Raw genomic sequence first — 17,805 nt, 5'->3', positions numbered from 1 at the left:
TTAATGTTACATTAACATTTATGAAGAAATCTGCGTTCAAAGAACTCTGGCTTATTAGTGATTCCCAGAGTCCAAAAAAAGTCTGCGGGCTATAGAGCGTTTTCTATTGGGGCTCCAGTACTATGGAATGCCCTCCCGGTAACAGTTAGAGATGCTACCTCGGTAGAAGCATTTAAGTCCCATCTTAAAACTCATTTGTATACTCTAGCCTTTAAATAGACCCCCTTTTTCGACCAGTTGATCTGCCGTTTCTTTTCCTTTCTCCTCTGCTCCCCCTATCCCTTGTGGAGGGGGAGACACACAGGTCCGGTGGCCATGGATGAAGTGCTGGCTGTCCAGAGTCGGGACCCGGGGTGGACCGCTCGCCTGTGTATCGGTTGGGAACATCTCTGCGCTGCTGACCGGTCTCCGCTCGGGATGGTCTCCTGCTGACCCCACTATGGACTGGACTCTTACTATCATGTTGGATCCACTATGGACTGTACTCTCACAATATTATGTCAGACCCACTCGACATCCATTGCATTCGGTCTCCCCTAGAGGGGGGGGAGGTTACCCACATATGCGGTCCTCTCCAAAGTTTCTCATAGTCATTCACATCGACGTCCCACTGAGTTTTTCCTTGCCCTTATGTGGGCTCTGTACCGAGGATGTCGTTGTGGCTTGTGCAGCCCTTTGAGACACTTGTGATTTAGGGCTATATAAATAAACATTGATTGATTGATTGATTATGACATTATTATAAATAACAGAAAGAAGAAAACTTTAATTTACCAAAGCATGCTTGGGGCCTCTGTGTAACATCCCTACTTACTCCTCCACTTTGACGCCCCTGCATGCAGTACATGTCAGACAGCAGGCTTTTCAACTGGCGGCCTGAGGGCAAAGTCCGGCCCTTGAATGACCTCAAAAATACCTGCGAGTTTAGATCAAAATGTATTTTCCCGCAGATTCTAAAAGACAGACAGCAAGACAGCAGGACCCTCGTGCTACATAGTACAGTGGCAGAAAAAAAAAGACAAAATGTATTGAAAAATGAAGATAAAGTAGGTGGTCTCACGCTCCCTTTATTGCTGGCAAATAAAAAGGACCTGTGTTGAGTTCAGGGCAAATAAACGTTTGTGTAAAGTAGCTTTTGTAGACCCCCCCCCCCCCGAGTCCCACACACACACAAAAAATGTGCTTTTAACATGATACACAATACACTCATATAGAAAATAATATGAATATAAACAGGTTATTTAACAAGGCTGTAGCGTATGTTGCATGTTGTGTGCTCACTTCCTGTTCCTGCTTAGCATCTGTCCCAGTCGGCTCAACGCTATGTGACCAGTATGGCGGCAGGCCTCTGAGCCTTCAATATGGTGGCGTGACGACGTCCAGCCTCGTTTCATGTGGAAGCAAACTGTGCCCTCCTCCCTCCAAAAGGTCTGTCAGGATGACTGCATGAGACCTGTTAGCCGCTTGCCTGTCAGTGACTTGCCCTGGAAAGATAATGAGCATTAAAAAATACATGCTTAATACACTGAACAAAAATATAAACTCAACCCTTTTGTTTTTGCTCCCATTTTTCATGAGTTGAAGATCTAAAACGTTTACTATATACACAAAAGACCTGTCAAATATTGTACACAAATCTGTCTAAATCTGTGTTAATGAGCATTTCTACTTTGCCAAGATAATCTATCCCATCTCACGGGTGTGGCATATCAAGATGCTGATTAAACAGCATAATTATAACACAGGTGTGCCTTAGGCTGTCCCACAATAAAAGGCCACACTGAAATGTGCAGTTTTATCACACAAAACAATGCCACAGACGTCGTATGTTTTGAGGGAGCGTGCAGTTGGCATGCTGACTGCAGGAATGTCCACCAGAGCTGTTGTCCATGAATTTAATGTTCATTTCTCTACCATAAGCCATCTCCAAAGGTGTTTCAGAGAGTTTGACAATACATCCAACCGGCCTCACAACCGCAGACCATGTATAACCACACCAGCCCAGGACCTCCACATCCAGCAGATGCACCTCCATGATCATCTGAGACCAGCCACCCGGACAGCTGCTGCAACAATTGGTTTGCATAACCAAATAATTTCTGCACAAACTGTGAGAAACCGTCTCAGGTAAGATCACATTCGATGGCGTCTGGCACGATGGAGAGGTGTTCTCTTCACAAATGAATCCCGGTTTTTACTGTTAAAGGCAGATGGCACACAGCGTGTGTGGCGTCGTGTGGCAGAGAGGTTTGTGAATCCAGTGGCCCATGGTGGCGGTGGGGTTATGGCAGTGTTTTTCAACCTTTTTTGAGCCAAGGCACAATTTTTGCGTTGACAAAAATCCGGAGGTACACCACCAGCAGAAATCATTAAAAAAGGAAACTCAGTTGACAGTAAAAGGTCGTTGTCACAATTGTTGGTTATGACTTTAAACCATAACCAAGCATGCATCAATATAGCTCTTGTCTCAAAGTAGGTGTACTGTCACCACCTGTCACATCACACCCTGACTTATTTGGACTTTTTTGCTGTTTTCCTGTGTGTAGTGTTTTAGTTCTTGTCTTGCGCTCCTATTTTTTTGGACTTCCGGTTCCGGTTCACCGTGCGTGACTGCTCGCTGACTGTTCCCTGTTTCGAAAAAGCTAAGTATCGTTCTATTTGTGTGCTTTTAATTGTTCTGCAGCTTTCTTTATTACTTTCTCAACATATTTAGTAGTACTATTTAACTTGCAAATCACCCGATCTCTGTCTCACCACCCCTCCCGCAGCTAGCTAGCAGCTAGCTGCTAAGCTAACGAAGCTAGCGCGGAGAAAGGCGTCGCCGGTCAGAAGGAATCTACAGCTGCACACCGTGACCAGGACTTCTCGGAAGGCAGCAGGAACTTCACTCGGTGACAGAAAACACCGTGAGTATGGCTTCCTGCACGTCTTGCACCTTACTCACGGAGAGGCTGGCTCTGCTAGAGGGCCATGTCCGCCAGTTAGAGCAGAGTAATCTCTTAACTTTAGATGTTGCGGACACATCTGCTAGCGTTAGCTGTAGCGAGCTAACTAGCCCAGCCTGTAGTAGTCCTAAGCGGCCTACAAGCTACGGTGTACCGGTTGAGACGCATAATAGATTTAGCTCTTTAGCTAGTCCTACACCCCAGTCTACCGGGCACCACACCTTAGTCATAGGGGACTCCATCACCCGAAACATAAAGCTTAGCAAACCAGCCACAATTAAGTGCATCCCTGGGGCCAGAGCACCTGACATTGAGGCTAATCTTAGGGAGCTAACTCGCAACAGGCCTAGTTTACACGTACGACAGGCTAATCGCACCACCAGTTATGCGAATATAGTTGTACACGTTGGCTCCAATGACACTAGAATGAGACAGTCAGAGATTACAAAGAGAAACATAGCCAGGACTTGTGATCTCGCTAGAAAGATGTCCAGGCATCGAGTAATTGTCTCTGGCCCCCTGCCTGCGAGAGGCAATGATGAGAGATATAGCAGATTAGTCTCGCTTAACAAGTGGCTGGCTAGCTTCTGTAGACAACAGGGACTAACGTTTATTGATAATTGGCCCTCTTTCTGGGGCAAACCAGGCTTGCTGATGAGGGACGGCCTTCACCCTAACCAGGAAGGCGCCATCATCCTGTCTAAGAACATAGACTACTGTTTAAGTCACATTTGACTAACTACACTAGAGCAAGCCCGGTCACAGGCAATTACAGAGCCTGCTAGTCCGGGTGAGGAGTCAGTTAAGCTAGAACTAGCCAGCACCAGGCTGGATAATTCCTGTACGCATAGCAATTTTCTTAGAATAACACACAACTCACATAATGTGTTTTCTGTTGTGAATGTGTCCAGGGTAGATATGCATTCTACTGAGGTGGCAAATCATGATGCGTTCAGTCGATCGCAGCATCAAGCAAACAATCTGAAAATTCCCGTCGTATCAATTCCTAGATATGGTCGAAACTATTTAAGTGAAGTGAAGTGAATTACATTTATATAGCGCTTTTTTCTCAAGTGACTCAAAGTGCTTTACATAGTGAAACCCAATATCTAAGTTACAGTTAAACCAGTGTGTGTGGCACTGGGAGCAGGTGGGTAAAGTGTCTTGCCCAAGGACACAACGGCAGTGACTAGGATGGCGGAAGCGGTGATCGAACCTGCAACCCTCAAGTTGCTGGCACGGCCGCTCTACCAACCAGGATGGCGGAAGCGGTGATCGAACCTGCAACCCTCAAGTTGCTGGCACGGCCGCTCTACCAACCGAGCTATACCGCCCCATTTAAAGTGCACTACGTATAATAAACGCAACATTATTAATATTTCTACTACGGATAATTTAAACAAAAACTCGTCAAAACAGCCCAATACTTATAATATGGGCTTTTTAAACATAAGATCATTGTCTCCCAAAACGTTATTAGTTAATGAGGTCATTAGAGACAACAATCTTAACGTCATTGGTTTTAGCGAAACCTGGCTCAAACCAGACAATTTTTTTGCGCTAAATGAGGCATCTCCTCCTAACTATACGAATGCGCATATTGCCCGTCCCCTTAAAAGGGGTGGTGGGGTCGCACTAATATACAATGAAAACTTTAACCTTACCCCTAACCTAAATAATAAATACAAATCGTTTGAGGTGCTTACTATGAGGTCTGTCGCACCGCTGCCTCTCGATATGGCTGTTATCTACCGCCCCCCAGGGCCCTACTCGGACTTTATTAATGAATTCTCAGAGTTTGTTGCTGATCTAGTGACGCACGCAGACAATATAATCATAATGGGGGACTTTAATATCCAAATGAATACCCCATCGGACCCTCAGTGCGTGGCGCTCCAGACTATAATTGATAGCTGTGGTCTTACACAAATAATAAATGAACCTACGCATCGCAACGGCAATACGATAGATCTAGTGCTGGTCAGGTGTGTCACCACCTCCAAAGTTATGGTACTCCCGTATACTAAAGTAATGTCCGATCATTACCTTATAAAATTCGAAGTTCTGACTCATTGTCAACAAACTAATAATAATAATAACTGCTATAGCAGCCGCAACATTAATGCTGCCACAACGATGACTCTTGCTGACCTACTGCCTTCCGTAATGGCACCATTCCCAAATTATGTCGGCTCTATTGATAACCTCACTAACAACTTTGACAATGCCCTGCGCAAAACCATTGATAGTATAGCACCGCTAAAACAAAAAAGGGCCCCTAAAAGGCGCACCCCATGGTTTACAGAAGAAACCAGAGCTCATAAATTATCATGTAGAAAGTTGGAACGCAAATGGTGCGCGACCAAGCTTGAGGTTTTCCATCAAGCATGGAGTGATAGTTTAATATCGTATAAACGCATGCTTACCTTAGCTAAAGCTAAATATTACTCAAATCTCATCCGCCTCAACAAAAACGACCCTAAATTTTTGTTTAGTACAGTAGCATCGCTAACCCAACAAGGGACTCCTCCCAATAGCTCCACCCACTCGGCAGATGACTTTATGAATTTCTTTAATAAGAAAATTGAACTCATTAGAAAGGAGATTAAAGACAACGCATCCCAGCTACAACTGGGTTCTATTAACACAGATACAACTGTATCTACGACGGATACTGCAATACAAAATAGTCTCTGTCATGTCTGTGTAATCATGTTTTGTGTTAAGTCATGTTTTTGTTTAGTTATAGGAATCTTTAGTTTCTGGCTTTTCACTCCCTTGTCTTGTTTGCATGATTACCCATTAGTTTCACCTGTTCCACGTTTGGACACATTGTGCACTCTTGTTTGTCACCATAGCAACCATTAGTTTTCACCTGTCACGTCACGCACCTGTTTCACGTTTTGAGTCACGCACCTGCTTTCACTAATCATGTCTATAGTATTTAAGTTCATTCATTTTCTGTTGTTCGTCCTGACGACCTCACACCACATTTATGCTCTGTCCATTGTTTCATGTCCATGTTCACGCTGCTCCTTTTTTGTCCATGCCAAGTAAGTTTTCGTTATTCAAGCCATAGTTTGCAAGTTTTGTTTAATTGTTCATAGTTTATTCTCCGCCACTGTGCGCGTCTTTTGTTTGATCCTTTTTTTTTGTATTTATAGTTAATAAATAAATCATGTACCTTAATTCCCGTCTCGCCCGTGCCAACTTTCCGTTGCATCCCGGAAAAGCAAACTCCCAAGATCAAGTCCTGACAGTAGGTCGTCAGCAGACCCGCTTTTCCGCACCTAAGTTGGCCGAGTTGGACATTTTTGACGAGGCTTCTTGGGTGGTCCTGTGCGCGATGGAGGAGGAAACGCGGCGCTACTCCTCCATGGAGTATAGAGACTTCATTTGGTCCCAGGACGACACAGCGTCACCTCAGCCACGGAAGCGCCGCCAAAGACAAAGGACGTCAGGAAGAACTTCCGCGAGCCTGCAGGACACGCCGCTCCCACATGCCCCTCCCCCTCCGGGCGGAAGCAAGCAGCAGCCAGCCCGGCTTCGCCCTAATGACGTCAAAAACCATGATTTTTTTTTTTCTGAATTCTTTTTCTTTTGATTCCCCGCTCCCCAGGACTCAAGCCACACCCAAGACACAAAACCTTTTTTTTTCACCCACTCAATCCCAGGTACAAGAAAGACAATTTGGACAATTTAATGGGGAAGTTTCTGCCCTCCTCCGCCCACCCCTACAGAGAATTCCAGACCGCAGGGAGCGCGTCTGGTATCCGCCCCTTGAGGGGGGGGGGGGCTGGGGTCGGGAGCTGTGTTGGTGGGGTGGCTCGGCATCACCATGCCAAGCCACAGCCTCCAGCACGGCCGCCACCACCAACCAGTCTTCCGACCTGTCAAGCCACAGCCTCCAGCACGACCGCCCTCACCAGTCTTCCGACCCGTCAAGCCACAGCCTCCAGCACGACTGCCCTCACCAGTCTTCCGACCTGCCAAGCCGCAACCCCCAGCTAGGCCACCTCCACCTGCTCCAAGACTAGCTCCACGGCTAGCACCTGTCGCAGCTCCACGGCTAGCACCACGGCTAGCACCTGTTGCCGCACCAAGGCTATCACCAGCTCCACCACGCCAAGTTCCACGGCAGACTCCAGTACCCGCACCACGCCTAGCCGCATCATGCCAAGCTCCGGTACCAGCTCCACGCCGCCAAGCACTGCCAAGCCAAGACCAAACACTGCCATGCCAAGACCAAGCACTGCCAAGCCAAGACCAAGACCCTCCACGCCAAGTCCAAGTCCAAGACCCTCCACGCCAAGTCCAAGACCCTCCACGCCAAGTCCAAGACCAAGACCCTCCACGCCAAGTGCCGCCAGTCGCAGCTCAACGACGCCAAGTGCCGCCAGTCGCAGCTCAACGACGCCAAGTGCCGCCAGTCGCAGCTCCAAGATGCCAAGTGCCGCCAGTCGCAGCTCCAAGACGCCAAGTGCCGCCAGTCGCAGCTCAACGACGCCAAGTGCCGCCAGTCGCAGCTCAACGACGCCAAGTGCCGCCAGTCGCAGCTCAACGACGCCAAGTGCCGCCAGTCGCAGCTCAACGACGCCAAGTGCCGCCAGTCGCAGCTCCAAGACGCCAAGTGCCGCCAGTCGCAGCTCCAAGACGCCAAGTGCCGCCAGTCGCAGCTCCAAGACGCCAAGTGCCGCCAGTCGCAGCTTGACGACGCCAAGTGCCGCCAGTCGCAGCTTGACGACGCCAAGTGCCGCCAGTCGCAGCTCGACGACACCAAGACCAAGACCAAGACCCGCCATGCCAAGACCAAGACCCGCCATGCCAAGACCAAGACCCGCCATGCCAAGACCAAGACCCACACCAAGACCAAGACCAAGACCCACACCAAGACCAAGACCCACACCAAGACCAAGACCCGCCATGCCAAGACCCACACCAAGACCAAGACCCACGCCGAGCTTCGCCGCTGGACGCGTCTCGCCGAGCTTCGCCGCTGGACGCGTCACACCGAGCTTCACCGCTGGACGCGTCACGCCGAGCTTCGCCGCCTGACTTGCCACGCCGAGCTGCCACGCCTGCCAAGTTGACGACGCGCCTGCCTCCTCGTCGGCTACGGATATGGCCGCTACCTGGTCGCCCGCCACGCCAAGTGCGCCCACCTCCCAGTCGGCCACGAATGTGGCCAATCCCTGGGCGCCCGCCTCGCCTGCTGCAGCGGCGTTCCACTCGCCGCCGCCACTTGACTTTGCCTCGGTGGATTCGGGGCCACTTGGTCTGGCGACCCACAGCCATGTCCCCCTCCCGCCCTCCCATGACTCTTGTTAATTTTTTTTATGGACATCTGATATCTGTCCTTAAGGGAGGGGCTCTGTCATGTCTGTGTAATCATGTTTTGTGTTAAGTCATGTTTTTGTTTAGTTATAGGAATCTTTAGTTTCTGGCTTTTCACTCCCTTGTCTTGTTTGCATGATTACCCATTAGTTTCACCTGTTCCACGTTTGGACTCATTGTGCACTCTTGTTTGTCACCATAGCAACCATTAGTTTTCACCTGTCACGTCACGCACCTGTTTCACTAATCATGTCCATAGTATTTAAGTTCATTCATTTTCTGTTGTTCGTCCTGACGACCTCACACCACATTTATGCTCTGTCATTGTTTCATGTCCATGTTCACGCTGCTCCTTTTTTGTCCATGCCAAGTAAGTTTTCTTTATTCAAGCCATAGTTTGCAAGTTTTGTTTAATTGTTCATAGTTTATTCTCCGCCACTGTGCGCGCCTTTTGTTTGATCCTTTTTTTTTGTATTTATAGTTAATAAATAAATCATGTACCTTAATTCCCGTCTTGCCCGTGCCAACTTTCCGTTGCATCCCGGAAAAGCAAACTCCCAAGATCAAGTCCTGACAGTCTCTCTCTTTTTGATGAAATAACATTAGAAGAACTATTACAGCGTGTAAGTGGGATAAAACAAACAACATGTTTACTTGACCCACTTCCTGGAAAACTTATCAAGGAGCTTTTTGTATTATTAGGTCCATCAGTGCTAAATATTATAAACTTATCACTTTCCTCTGGCACTGTTCCCCTAGCATTCAAGAAAGCGGTTATTCATCCTCTGCTCAAAAGACCTAACCTTGATCCTGACCTCATGGTAAACTACCAACCGGTGTCCCACCTTCCCTTTATTTCAAAAATCCTCGAAAAAATTGTCGCACAGCAGCTAAATGAACACTTAGTGTCTAACAATCTCTGTGAACCTTTTCAATCCGGTTTCAGGGCAAATCACTCTACGGAGACAGCCCTCGCAAAAATGACTAATGATCTACTGCTAACGATGGATTCTGATGCGTCATCTATGTTGCTGCTTCTTGATCTTAGCGCTGCTTTCGATACCGTCGATCATAATATTTTATTAGAGCGTATCAAAACACGTATTGGTATGTCAGACTTAGCTTTGTCGTGGTTTAACTCTTATCTTACTGACAGGATGCAATGCGTCTCCCATAATAATGTGACCTCGGACTATGTTAAGGTAACGTGCGGAGTTCCTCAGGGTTCGGTTCTTGGCCCTGCACTTTTTAGTATTTACATGCTGCCGCTAGGCGACATCATACGCAAATACAGTGTTAGCTTTCATTGTTATGCTGATGACCCCTAAAGCTGACCAACACGCCGGATTGTAGTCAGCTGGAGGCGTGTCTTAATGAAATTAAACAATGGATGTCCGCTAACTTCTTGCAACTCAACGCCAAGAAAACGGAAATGCTGATTATCGGTCCTGCTAAACACCGACATTTATTTAATAATACCACCTTAACATTTGACAACCAAACAATTACACAAGGCGAATCAGTAAAGAATCTGGGTATTATTTTCGACCCAACTCTCTCCTTTGAGTCACACATTAAGAGTGTTACTAAAACGGCCTTCTTTCATCTCCGCAATATCGCTAAAATTCGTTCTATTTTATCCACTAGCGACGCTGAGATCATTATTCATGCGTTCGTTACGTCTCGTCTCGACTACTGTAACGTATTATTTTCGGGTCTCCCTATGTCTAGCATTAAAAGACTACAATTGTTACAAAATGCGGCTGCTAGACTTTTGACAAGAACAAGAAAGTTTGATCATATTACGCCTATACTGGCTCACCTGCACTGGCTTCCTGTGCACTTAAGATGTGACTTTAAGGTTTTACTACTTACGTATAAAATACTACACGGTCTAGCTCCGTCCTATCTTGTCGATTGCATTGTACCATATGTCCCGGCAAGAAATTTGCGTTCAAAGAACTCCGGCTTATTAGTGATTCCCAGAGCCCAAAAAAAGTCTGCGGGCTATAGAACGTTTTCTATTCGGGCTCCAGTACTATGGAATGCCCTCCCGGTAACAATTAGAGATGCTACCTCAGTAGAAGCATTTAAGTCCCATCTTAAAACTCATTTGTATACTCTAGCCTTTAAATAGCCCCCCTGTTAGACCAGTTGATCTGCCGTTTCTTTTCTTTTCTCCTCTGCTCCCCTTTTCCTTGATGGGGGGGGGGGGGGGGGGGGGGGCACAGGTCCGGTGGCCATGGATGAAGTGCTGGCTGTCCAGAGTCGGGACCCGGGGTGGACCGCTCGCCTGTGCATCGGCTGGGAACATCTCTGCGCTGCTGACCCGTCTCCGCTCGGGATGGTGTCCTGCTGGCCCCACTATGGACTGGACTCTTACTATTATGTTGGATCCACTATGGACTGGACTCTCACAATATTATGTCAGACCCACTTGACATCCATTGCTTTCGGTCTCCCCTAGAGGGGGGGGGGGTTACCCACATATGCGGTCCTCTCCAAGGTTTCTCATAGTCATTCACATCGACGTCCCACTGGGGTGAGTTTTTCCTTGCCCTTATGTGGGCTTTGTACCGAGGATGTCGTTGTGGCTCGTGCAGCCCTTTGAGACACTTGTGATTTAGGGCTATATAAATAAAGATTGATTGATTGATAGTTCTTGTCTTGCGCTCCTATTTTGGTGGCTTTTTCTCTTTTTTTTGGTATTTTCCTGTAGCAGTTTCATGTCTTCCTTTGAGCGATATTCCCAGCATCTACTTTGTTTTAGCAATCAAGAATATTTCAGTTGTTTTTATCCTTCTTCGTGGGGACATTGTAGATTGCCATGTCATGTTCTGCTCCGCAGTAAGTCTTTGCTGTCGTCCAGCATTCTGTTTTTGTTTACTTTGTAGCCAGTTCAGTTATAGTTTCATTCTGCATAGCCTTCCCTAACCTTCAATGCCTTTTCTTAGAGGCACTCACCTTTTGTTTATTTTTGGTTTAAGCATTAGACACCTTTTTACCTGCACCCAGCCTCCCGCTGTTTGCGACATCTACAAAGCAATTAGCTACCGGCTGCCACCTACTGGTTTGGAAGAGTATTACACAGTTACTCTGCCGAGCTAAACAACAACACATAATTTGCAGACTATAATTACTGGTTTGCAAAAAAATATTTTTAACCCAAATAGGTGAAATTACATAATCTCCCACGGCACACCAGGCCGTATCTCACGGCACACTAGTGTGCCGCGGCACAGTGGTTGAAAAACACTGGGTTATGGTATGGGCAGGCGTATGTTATGAAAAACGAACGCAAGAGTATTTTATTGATGGCATTTTGAATGCACAGAGATACAGTAACGAGATCCTGAGGCCCATTGTCGTGCCATTCACCCGAGACCATCATCAGCATGACAATACACAGCCCCGTGTTGCAAAGATCTGTACACAATTCCTGGAAGCTGAAAACATCCCAGTACTTGCATGGCCATGGCCAGCATACTCACCGGACATGTCACCCATTGGGCATGTTTGGGATGCTGTGGATCGGCGTGTACGACAGCGTGTTCCAGTTCCTATCAATGTCCAGCAACTTTGCACAGCCATTGAAGAGGAGTGGACCAACATTTCACAGGCCACAATCAACTCTATGTGTAGGAGATGTGCTGCACTGTGTGAGGCAAATGGTGGTCACACCAGATACTGACTGCTTTTCTGACGCCCACGCCCCAGATCCCTAATAAAGCAAAACTGCACATTTCAGAGTGACCTTTTATTTATAGGCACACCTGAGCAGTATTCATGCTGTTTAATCAGCATCTTGATATGCCACACCTGTGAGGTGGGATGGATTATCTCAGCAAAGAAAAAGTGCTCGCTAACACAGATTCCGACAGATTTGTGAACAATATTTGAGAGGAATGTGGTTTTTTTGTGTATATAGTAGGACTGTCGAACGATTAAAATATTTATCGCGATTAATTGCATTTGGTTTATAGTTAACTCAAAATTAGTTGCGATAATCACAGACAGGTATACATTTTCATCATTAATAAGTGTAACCTAGACAGATCATTTTTAGGGCAGGTGTCTTCATATTGCTGCATGACAATGTTAAAACCTTCCCTATTAATTGATCAAATGTAATATTGAGCTCGCTCATCATTCTGTAATTGAGGACTCGACCAGGACATGTTACACAAGTTCCTAACGGCACAGCAGGAGGGTCAAAAAGGAAGTGTTCGCATTAATCGCCCGTTAAAAAAATAAGGGTCGTTATTGAAATTTATAGTTAACGCGTTTTTATCACTTTAACTTTGACAGCCCTATTATAAAGTAAAAGTTTTTGATCTTTGAGTTCAACTCATGACAAATAGAGGCAAAAACAAAAGTGTTGTGTTTATATTTTTGTTTAGTATAATAGCACAGAATGAAAATTCCATCCATCCATCCATTGTCTACTGCTTGTTTCATGCAGAACAATTAGTGAAGAAAGGTGATGATTGCAGTAGCAATACTGCAGTAGTAGAGGGGCAGCCATTATGCTTTGGGGCATCTTACCACGCTGCGGGTGAACTTCTCCAAGGAGGTGCGGCGGCCTTGTTCGGGATCGGCAGGCTGTTGCTGCGGGAGGTGGGAGCAGGGAGGAAGGGCATGGTGGATTTTGGGTGAAACACAGGGGTTGATGAGGTGACCAGTGATGTCGTTAGTTCGTGGAGGAACCACGGTGAGTGTTGCAAATATGACTGGGTCAAGCACACAAAAGGTGGAAGCAGCAGCAATGTTTAATTTAACAGGAACTAACACAAGTAGATGTGCTTGGATGGAAGGCAACACTATCAAATATTTGGAGTATTGTTTACAAAATGACATCCAAACATTGGTCACGTCATTCATTTATTTATTATAGTGAAGTTAAATGAATTCATATAGGGCTTTTCTCCAGCGACTCAAAGCGCTTTACATAGTGAAACCCATTATCTACGTCTTTACGCTACAAACCCCGTTTCCATATGAGCTGGAATATTCAATTGAATGCACTACAAAGACAAGATATTTGATGTTCAAACTCAAACTTTATTTTTTTTTTGCAAATAATGATTAACTTAGAATTTCATGGCTGCAACACGTGCCGAAGTAGTTGGGAAAGGGCATGTTCACCACTGTGTTACATGGCTTTTCCTTTTAACAACACTCAGTAAATGTTTGGGAACTGAGGAGACACATTTTTTAAGCTTCTCAGGTGGAATTATTTCCCATTCTTGCTTGATGTACAGCTTAAGTTGTTCAACAGTCCGGGGGTCTCCGTTGTGGTATTTTAGGCTTCATAATGCGCCACACATTTTCAATAGGAGACAGTTCTGGACTACAGGCAGGCCAGTCGAGTACCCGCACTCTTTTACTATGAAGCCACGTTGATGTAACACGTGGCTTGGCATTGTCTTGCTGAAATAAGCAGGGGCGTCCATGGTAACATTGCTTGGATGGCAACATATGTTGCTCCAAAACCTGTATGTACCTTTCAGCATTAATGGAGCCTTCACAGATGTGTAAGTTTCCCATGTCTTGGGCACTAATACACCCCCATACCATCACAGATGCTGGCTTTTCAACTTTGCGCCTAAAACAATCCGGATGGTTATTTTCCTCTTTGGTCCGGAGGACACCACGTCCACAGTTTCCAAAAACAATTTGAAATGTGGACTCGTCAGACCACAGAACACTTTTCCACTTTGTATCAGTCCATCTTAGATGAGCTAAGGCCCAGCAAAGCCGACGGCGTTTCTGGGTGTTGTTGATAAACGGTTTTCGCCTTGCATAGGAGAGTTTTAACTTGCACTTACAGATGTAGCGACCAACTGTAGTTACTGACAGTGGGTTTCTGAAGTGTTCCTGAGCCCATGTGGTGATATCCTTTACACACTGATGTCGCTTGTTGATGCAGTACAGCCTGAGGGATCGAAAGTCACGGGCTTAGCTGCTTACGTGCAGTGATTTCTCCAGATTCTCTGAACCCTTTGATGATATTACGGACCGTCGATGGTGAAATCCCTAAATTCCTTGCAATAGCTGATTGAGAAAGGTTTTTCTTAAACTGTTCAACAATTTGCTCACACATTTGTTGACAAAGTGGTGACCCTCGCCCCATCCTTGTTTGTGAATGACTGAGCATTTCATGGAATCTACTTTTATACCCAATCATGGCACCCACCTGTTCCCAATTTGCCTGTTCACCTGTGGGATGTTCCAAATAAGTGTTTAATGAGCATTCCTCAACTTTATCAGTATTTATTGCCACCTTTCCCAACTTCTTTGTCACGTGTTGCTGGCATCAAGTTCTAAAGTTATCGATTATTTGCAAAAAAAAAAAAAATGTTTATCAGTTTGAACATCAAATATGTTGTCTTTGTAGCATATTCAACTGAATATGGGTAGAACATGATTTGCAAATCATTGTATTCTGTTTATATTTACATCTAACACAATTTCCCAACTCATATGGAAGCGGGGTTTGTACATGTAAACCAGTGTGGGTGGCACTGGGAGCAGGTGGTTAAAAGTCTTGCCCAAGGACACAACGGCAGTGACGAAGATGGTGGAGGTGGGGGTCAAACCTGGAACCCTCAAGTTGCAGGCACGGCCGCTCTACCAACCGAGCCACGCTACCAATTATAGGTACTCTAGATTTGACTCTACATTGTACAGTTGACCTTTTTTTTTCAAATATATAATAATTATATTTCAATATGCCATTACTAAATATACAGTACAATATGAAATCAAAATCAAATATAATATTAAATACAATTTAAAATTGACCGTACCAATTGAATTGACTCTTATGGTATTATATTGATATTAAATGAATAATAATCACAATATTATTAAATATGAAATAATAAGTATATTAGGTGTATGATGATATATAATAAGAAATGTATTTACAAAACCCAAAACCAGTGAAGTTGGCACGTTGTGTGATTCATAAATAAAAACACAGAATACAATGATTTGCAAATCCTTTTCAACTTATATTCAATTGAATAGACTACAAAGACAAGATATTTAATGTTCAAACTAAGAAACGTTGTTTGTCTTTTTTTGTGCAAATAATCATTAACTCATAATTTAATGGCAGCAACACATTGCAAAAAAGTTGACAAGGGGCATTTTTACCACTGTGTTACATGGCCTTTCCTTTTAACAACACTCTGTAAACATTTGGGAACTGAGGAGACCAATTTTTAAAGCTTTTCAGGTGGAATTCTTTCCCATTCTTGCTTGATGTACAGCTTAAGTTGTTCAACAGTCTCTGTTATGGTATTTTAGGATTCGTAACGCACCCCACATTTTTAATGGGAGACAGGTCTGGACTACAGGCAGGTCAGTCTAGTACCCGCACTCTTTTTTTATGAAGCCACACTGTTGGCATTGTCTTGCTGAAATAAGCAAAATGATACTTCTGGGCTCCGTCCCAGAAGTATTTGGCTACCTGCCTTGACTACCTGCCTTGACTAACCATTCCTAACCCATAGGGTCCACCTTTTTTCTGTGAAGGTTGTCCACAATGTTGCAGAGTGTGTTTATAGGAATTCTCGACCATTCTTCCAAAATCGCATTGGTGAGGTCACACTGATATTGGTGGAGAAGGCCTGGCTCTCAGTCTCCGTTCTAATTCATCCCGAAGGTGTTCTAGCGGGTTAAGGTCAGGACTCTGTGCAGGCCAGTCAAGTTCATCCACACCAGATTCTGTCATCCATGTATTTATGGACCTTGCTTTGTGCACTGGTGCATAGTCATGTTGGAAGAGGAAGGGGCCCGCTCCAAACTGTTCCCACAAGGTTTGGAGCATGGAATTGTCCAAAATGTTTTGGTATCCTGGATCATTCAAAGTTCCTTTCACTGGAACTAAGGGGCCAAGCCCAACTCTTAAAAAACAACCCCACACCATAATTCCTCCTCCACCAAACTTCACACTCGGCACAATGCAGTCCAAAATGTAGCGTTCTCCTGGCAACCTCCAAACCCAGACTGGTCCATTAGATTGCCAGCAGGATAAGCGTGATTCATCACTCACATGTCTCCACTGCTCTAGAGTCCAGTGGCGACGTGCTTTACACCACTGCATCCCACGCTTTGCATTGGACTTGGTGATGTATGGCTTAGATGCATCTGCTTGGCCATGGAAACCCATTCCATGAAGCCCTCTGCGTACTGTACGTGGGCTAATTGGAAGGTCACATGAAGTTTGGAGCTTGTAGCAACTGACTGTGCAGAAAGTTGGCGACCTCTTTGCACTATACGCTTCAGCATCCGCTTCAGCATCCGTGGCCTACCACTTTGTGGCTGAGTTGCTGTTGTTCCCAAACTCTTCCATTTTCTTGTAATAAAGCCAACAGTTGACTTTGGAATATTTAGGAGTGAGGAAATTTCACGACTGGACTTGTTCCACAGATGGCATCCTATGACAGTTCCACGCTGGAAATCACTGAGCTCCTGAGAACGGCCCATTCTTTCACAAATGTTTGTAAAAAGTTAAAATACTTAAAGTACCAATGATTGTCACACACACACTAGGTGTGGTGAAATTTGTCCTCTGCATTTGACCCATCCCCTTGATCACCCCCTGGGAGGTGAGAGGAGTAGTGGGCAGCAGCTGTGCCGCGCCCGGGAATCATTTTTGGTGATTTAACCCCCAATTCTAACCCTTGATGCTGAGTGCCAAGCAGGGAGGTAATGGGTCCCATTTTTATAGTCTTTGGTATGACTCGGCCGGGGTTTGAACTCACAACCTACCAATCTCAGGGCGGACACTCTAACCACTAGGCCACTGAGTAGGTGCCTAAATACTATGCCTATGTACTTGATTTTATACGCCTGTGGCCGGGCCAAGTGATTAGGACACCTGATTCTGATCATTTGGATGGGTGGCCAAATACTTTCGGCAATATAGTGTATGTTGCTCCAAAACCTGCAAGTACCTTTCAGCATTAATGGCGCCTTCACAGATGTGTAAGTTACCCATGCCTTGGGCACTAATACACCCCCATACCATCACAGATGCTGGCGTTTGAACTCTGCGCCCATAACAATCCGGATGGTTCTTTTCCTTTTTGTTCCGGAGGACACGACGTCCACAGTTTCCAAAAGCAATTTAAAATGTGGACTAGTCAGACCACAGAGCGCTTTTCCACTTTGCATCAGTCCATCTTAGATGAGCTCAGGCCCAGCAAAGCCGGCGGCGTTTCTGGGTGTTGTTGATAAATGACCTTCGCTTTGCATAGTAGAGTTTTAACTTGCACTTACAGATGTAGCGACAAACTGTGGTTACTGACAGTGGTTTACACACTGATGTCACTTTTTGATGCAGTACCGCCTGAGGGATCAAAGGTCCGTAATATCATAGCTTACGTGCAGTGATTTCTCCAGATTCTCTGAACCCTTTGATGATATTACGAACCGTAGATGGTGAAATCCCTAAATTCCTTGCAATAGCTTGTTGAGAAATGTTGTTCGACAATTTGCTCAAGCATTTCTTCAC

At 45.5% G+C, this 17,805-nt stretch overlaps 1 protein-coding gene across 6 annotated transcripts in view; it reads right to left on the bottom strand.

The window, feature by feature from the left end:
- Positions 1 to 1,158: 1,158 nt before the first annotated feature.
- The window catches only part of LOC133611807 (regulator of G-protein signaling 6-like), a 202,908-nt gene continuing 186,261 nt past the window's right edge, over positions 1,159 to 17,805 (bottom strand). For 4 of the 6 annotated variants that reach the window (XM_061968945.2, XM_061968949.2, XM_061968950.2 and 1 more), the window contains 2 exons: positions 12,825 to 12,887; positions 1,159 to 1,484 (listed from right to left, as the gene is read on the bottom strand). In XM_061968945.2, coding sequence (XP_061824929.2) covers positions 1,434 to 1,484; positions 12,825 to 12,887 — 114 coding nt within the window. In that variant the 3' untranslated portion in view covers positions 1,159 to 1,433. The remainder of the gene's footprint in view (positions 1,485 to 12,824; positions 12,888 to 17,805) is intronic. The other 2 variants (XM_061968946.2, XM_061968948.2) reach the window with 2 other exon arrangements.

This window comes from Nerophis lumbriciformis, linkage group LG08, assembly GCF_033978685.3.
Source record: "Nerophis lumbriciformis linkage group LG08, RoL_Nlum_v2.1, whole genome shotgun sequence".
In the NCBI taxonomy this organism is placed as follows: domain Eukaryota; kingdom Metazoa; phylum Chordata; class Actinopteri; order Syngnathiformes; family Syngnathidae; genus Nerophis; species Nerophis lumbriciformis.
Note: the sequence above shows the minus strand (reverse complement) of the source record. Positions and strands in the feature narration are given on the sequence as shown.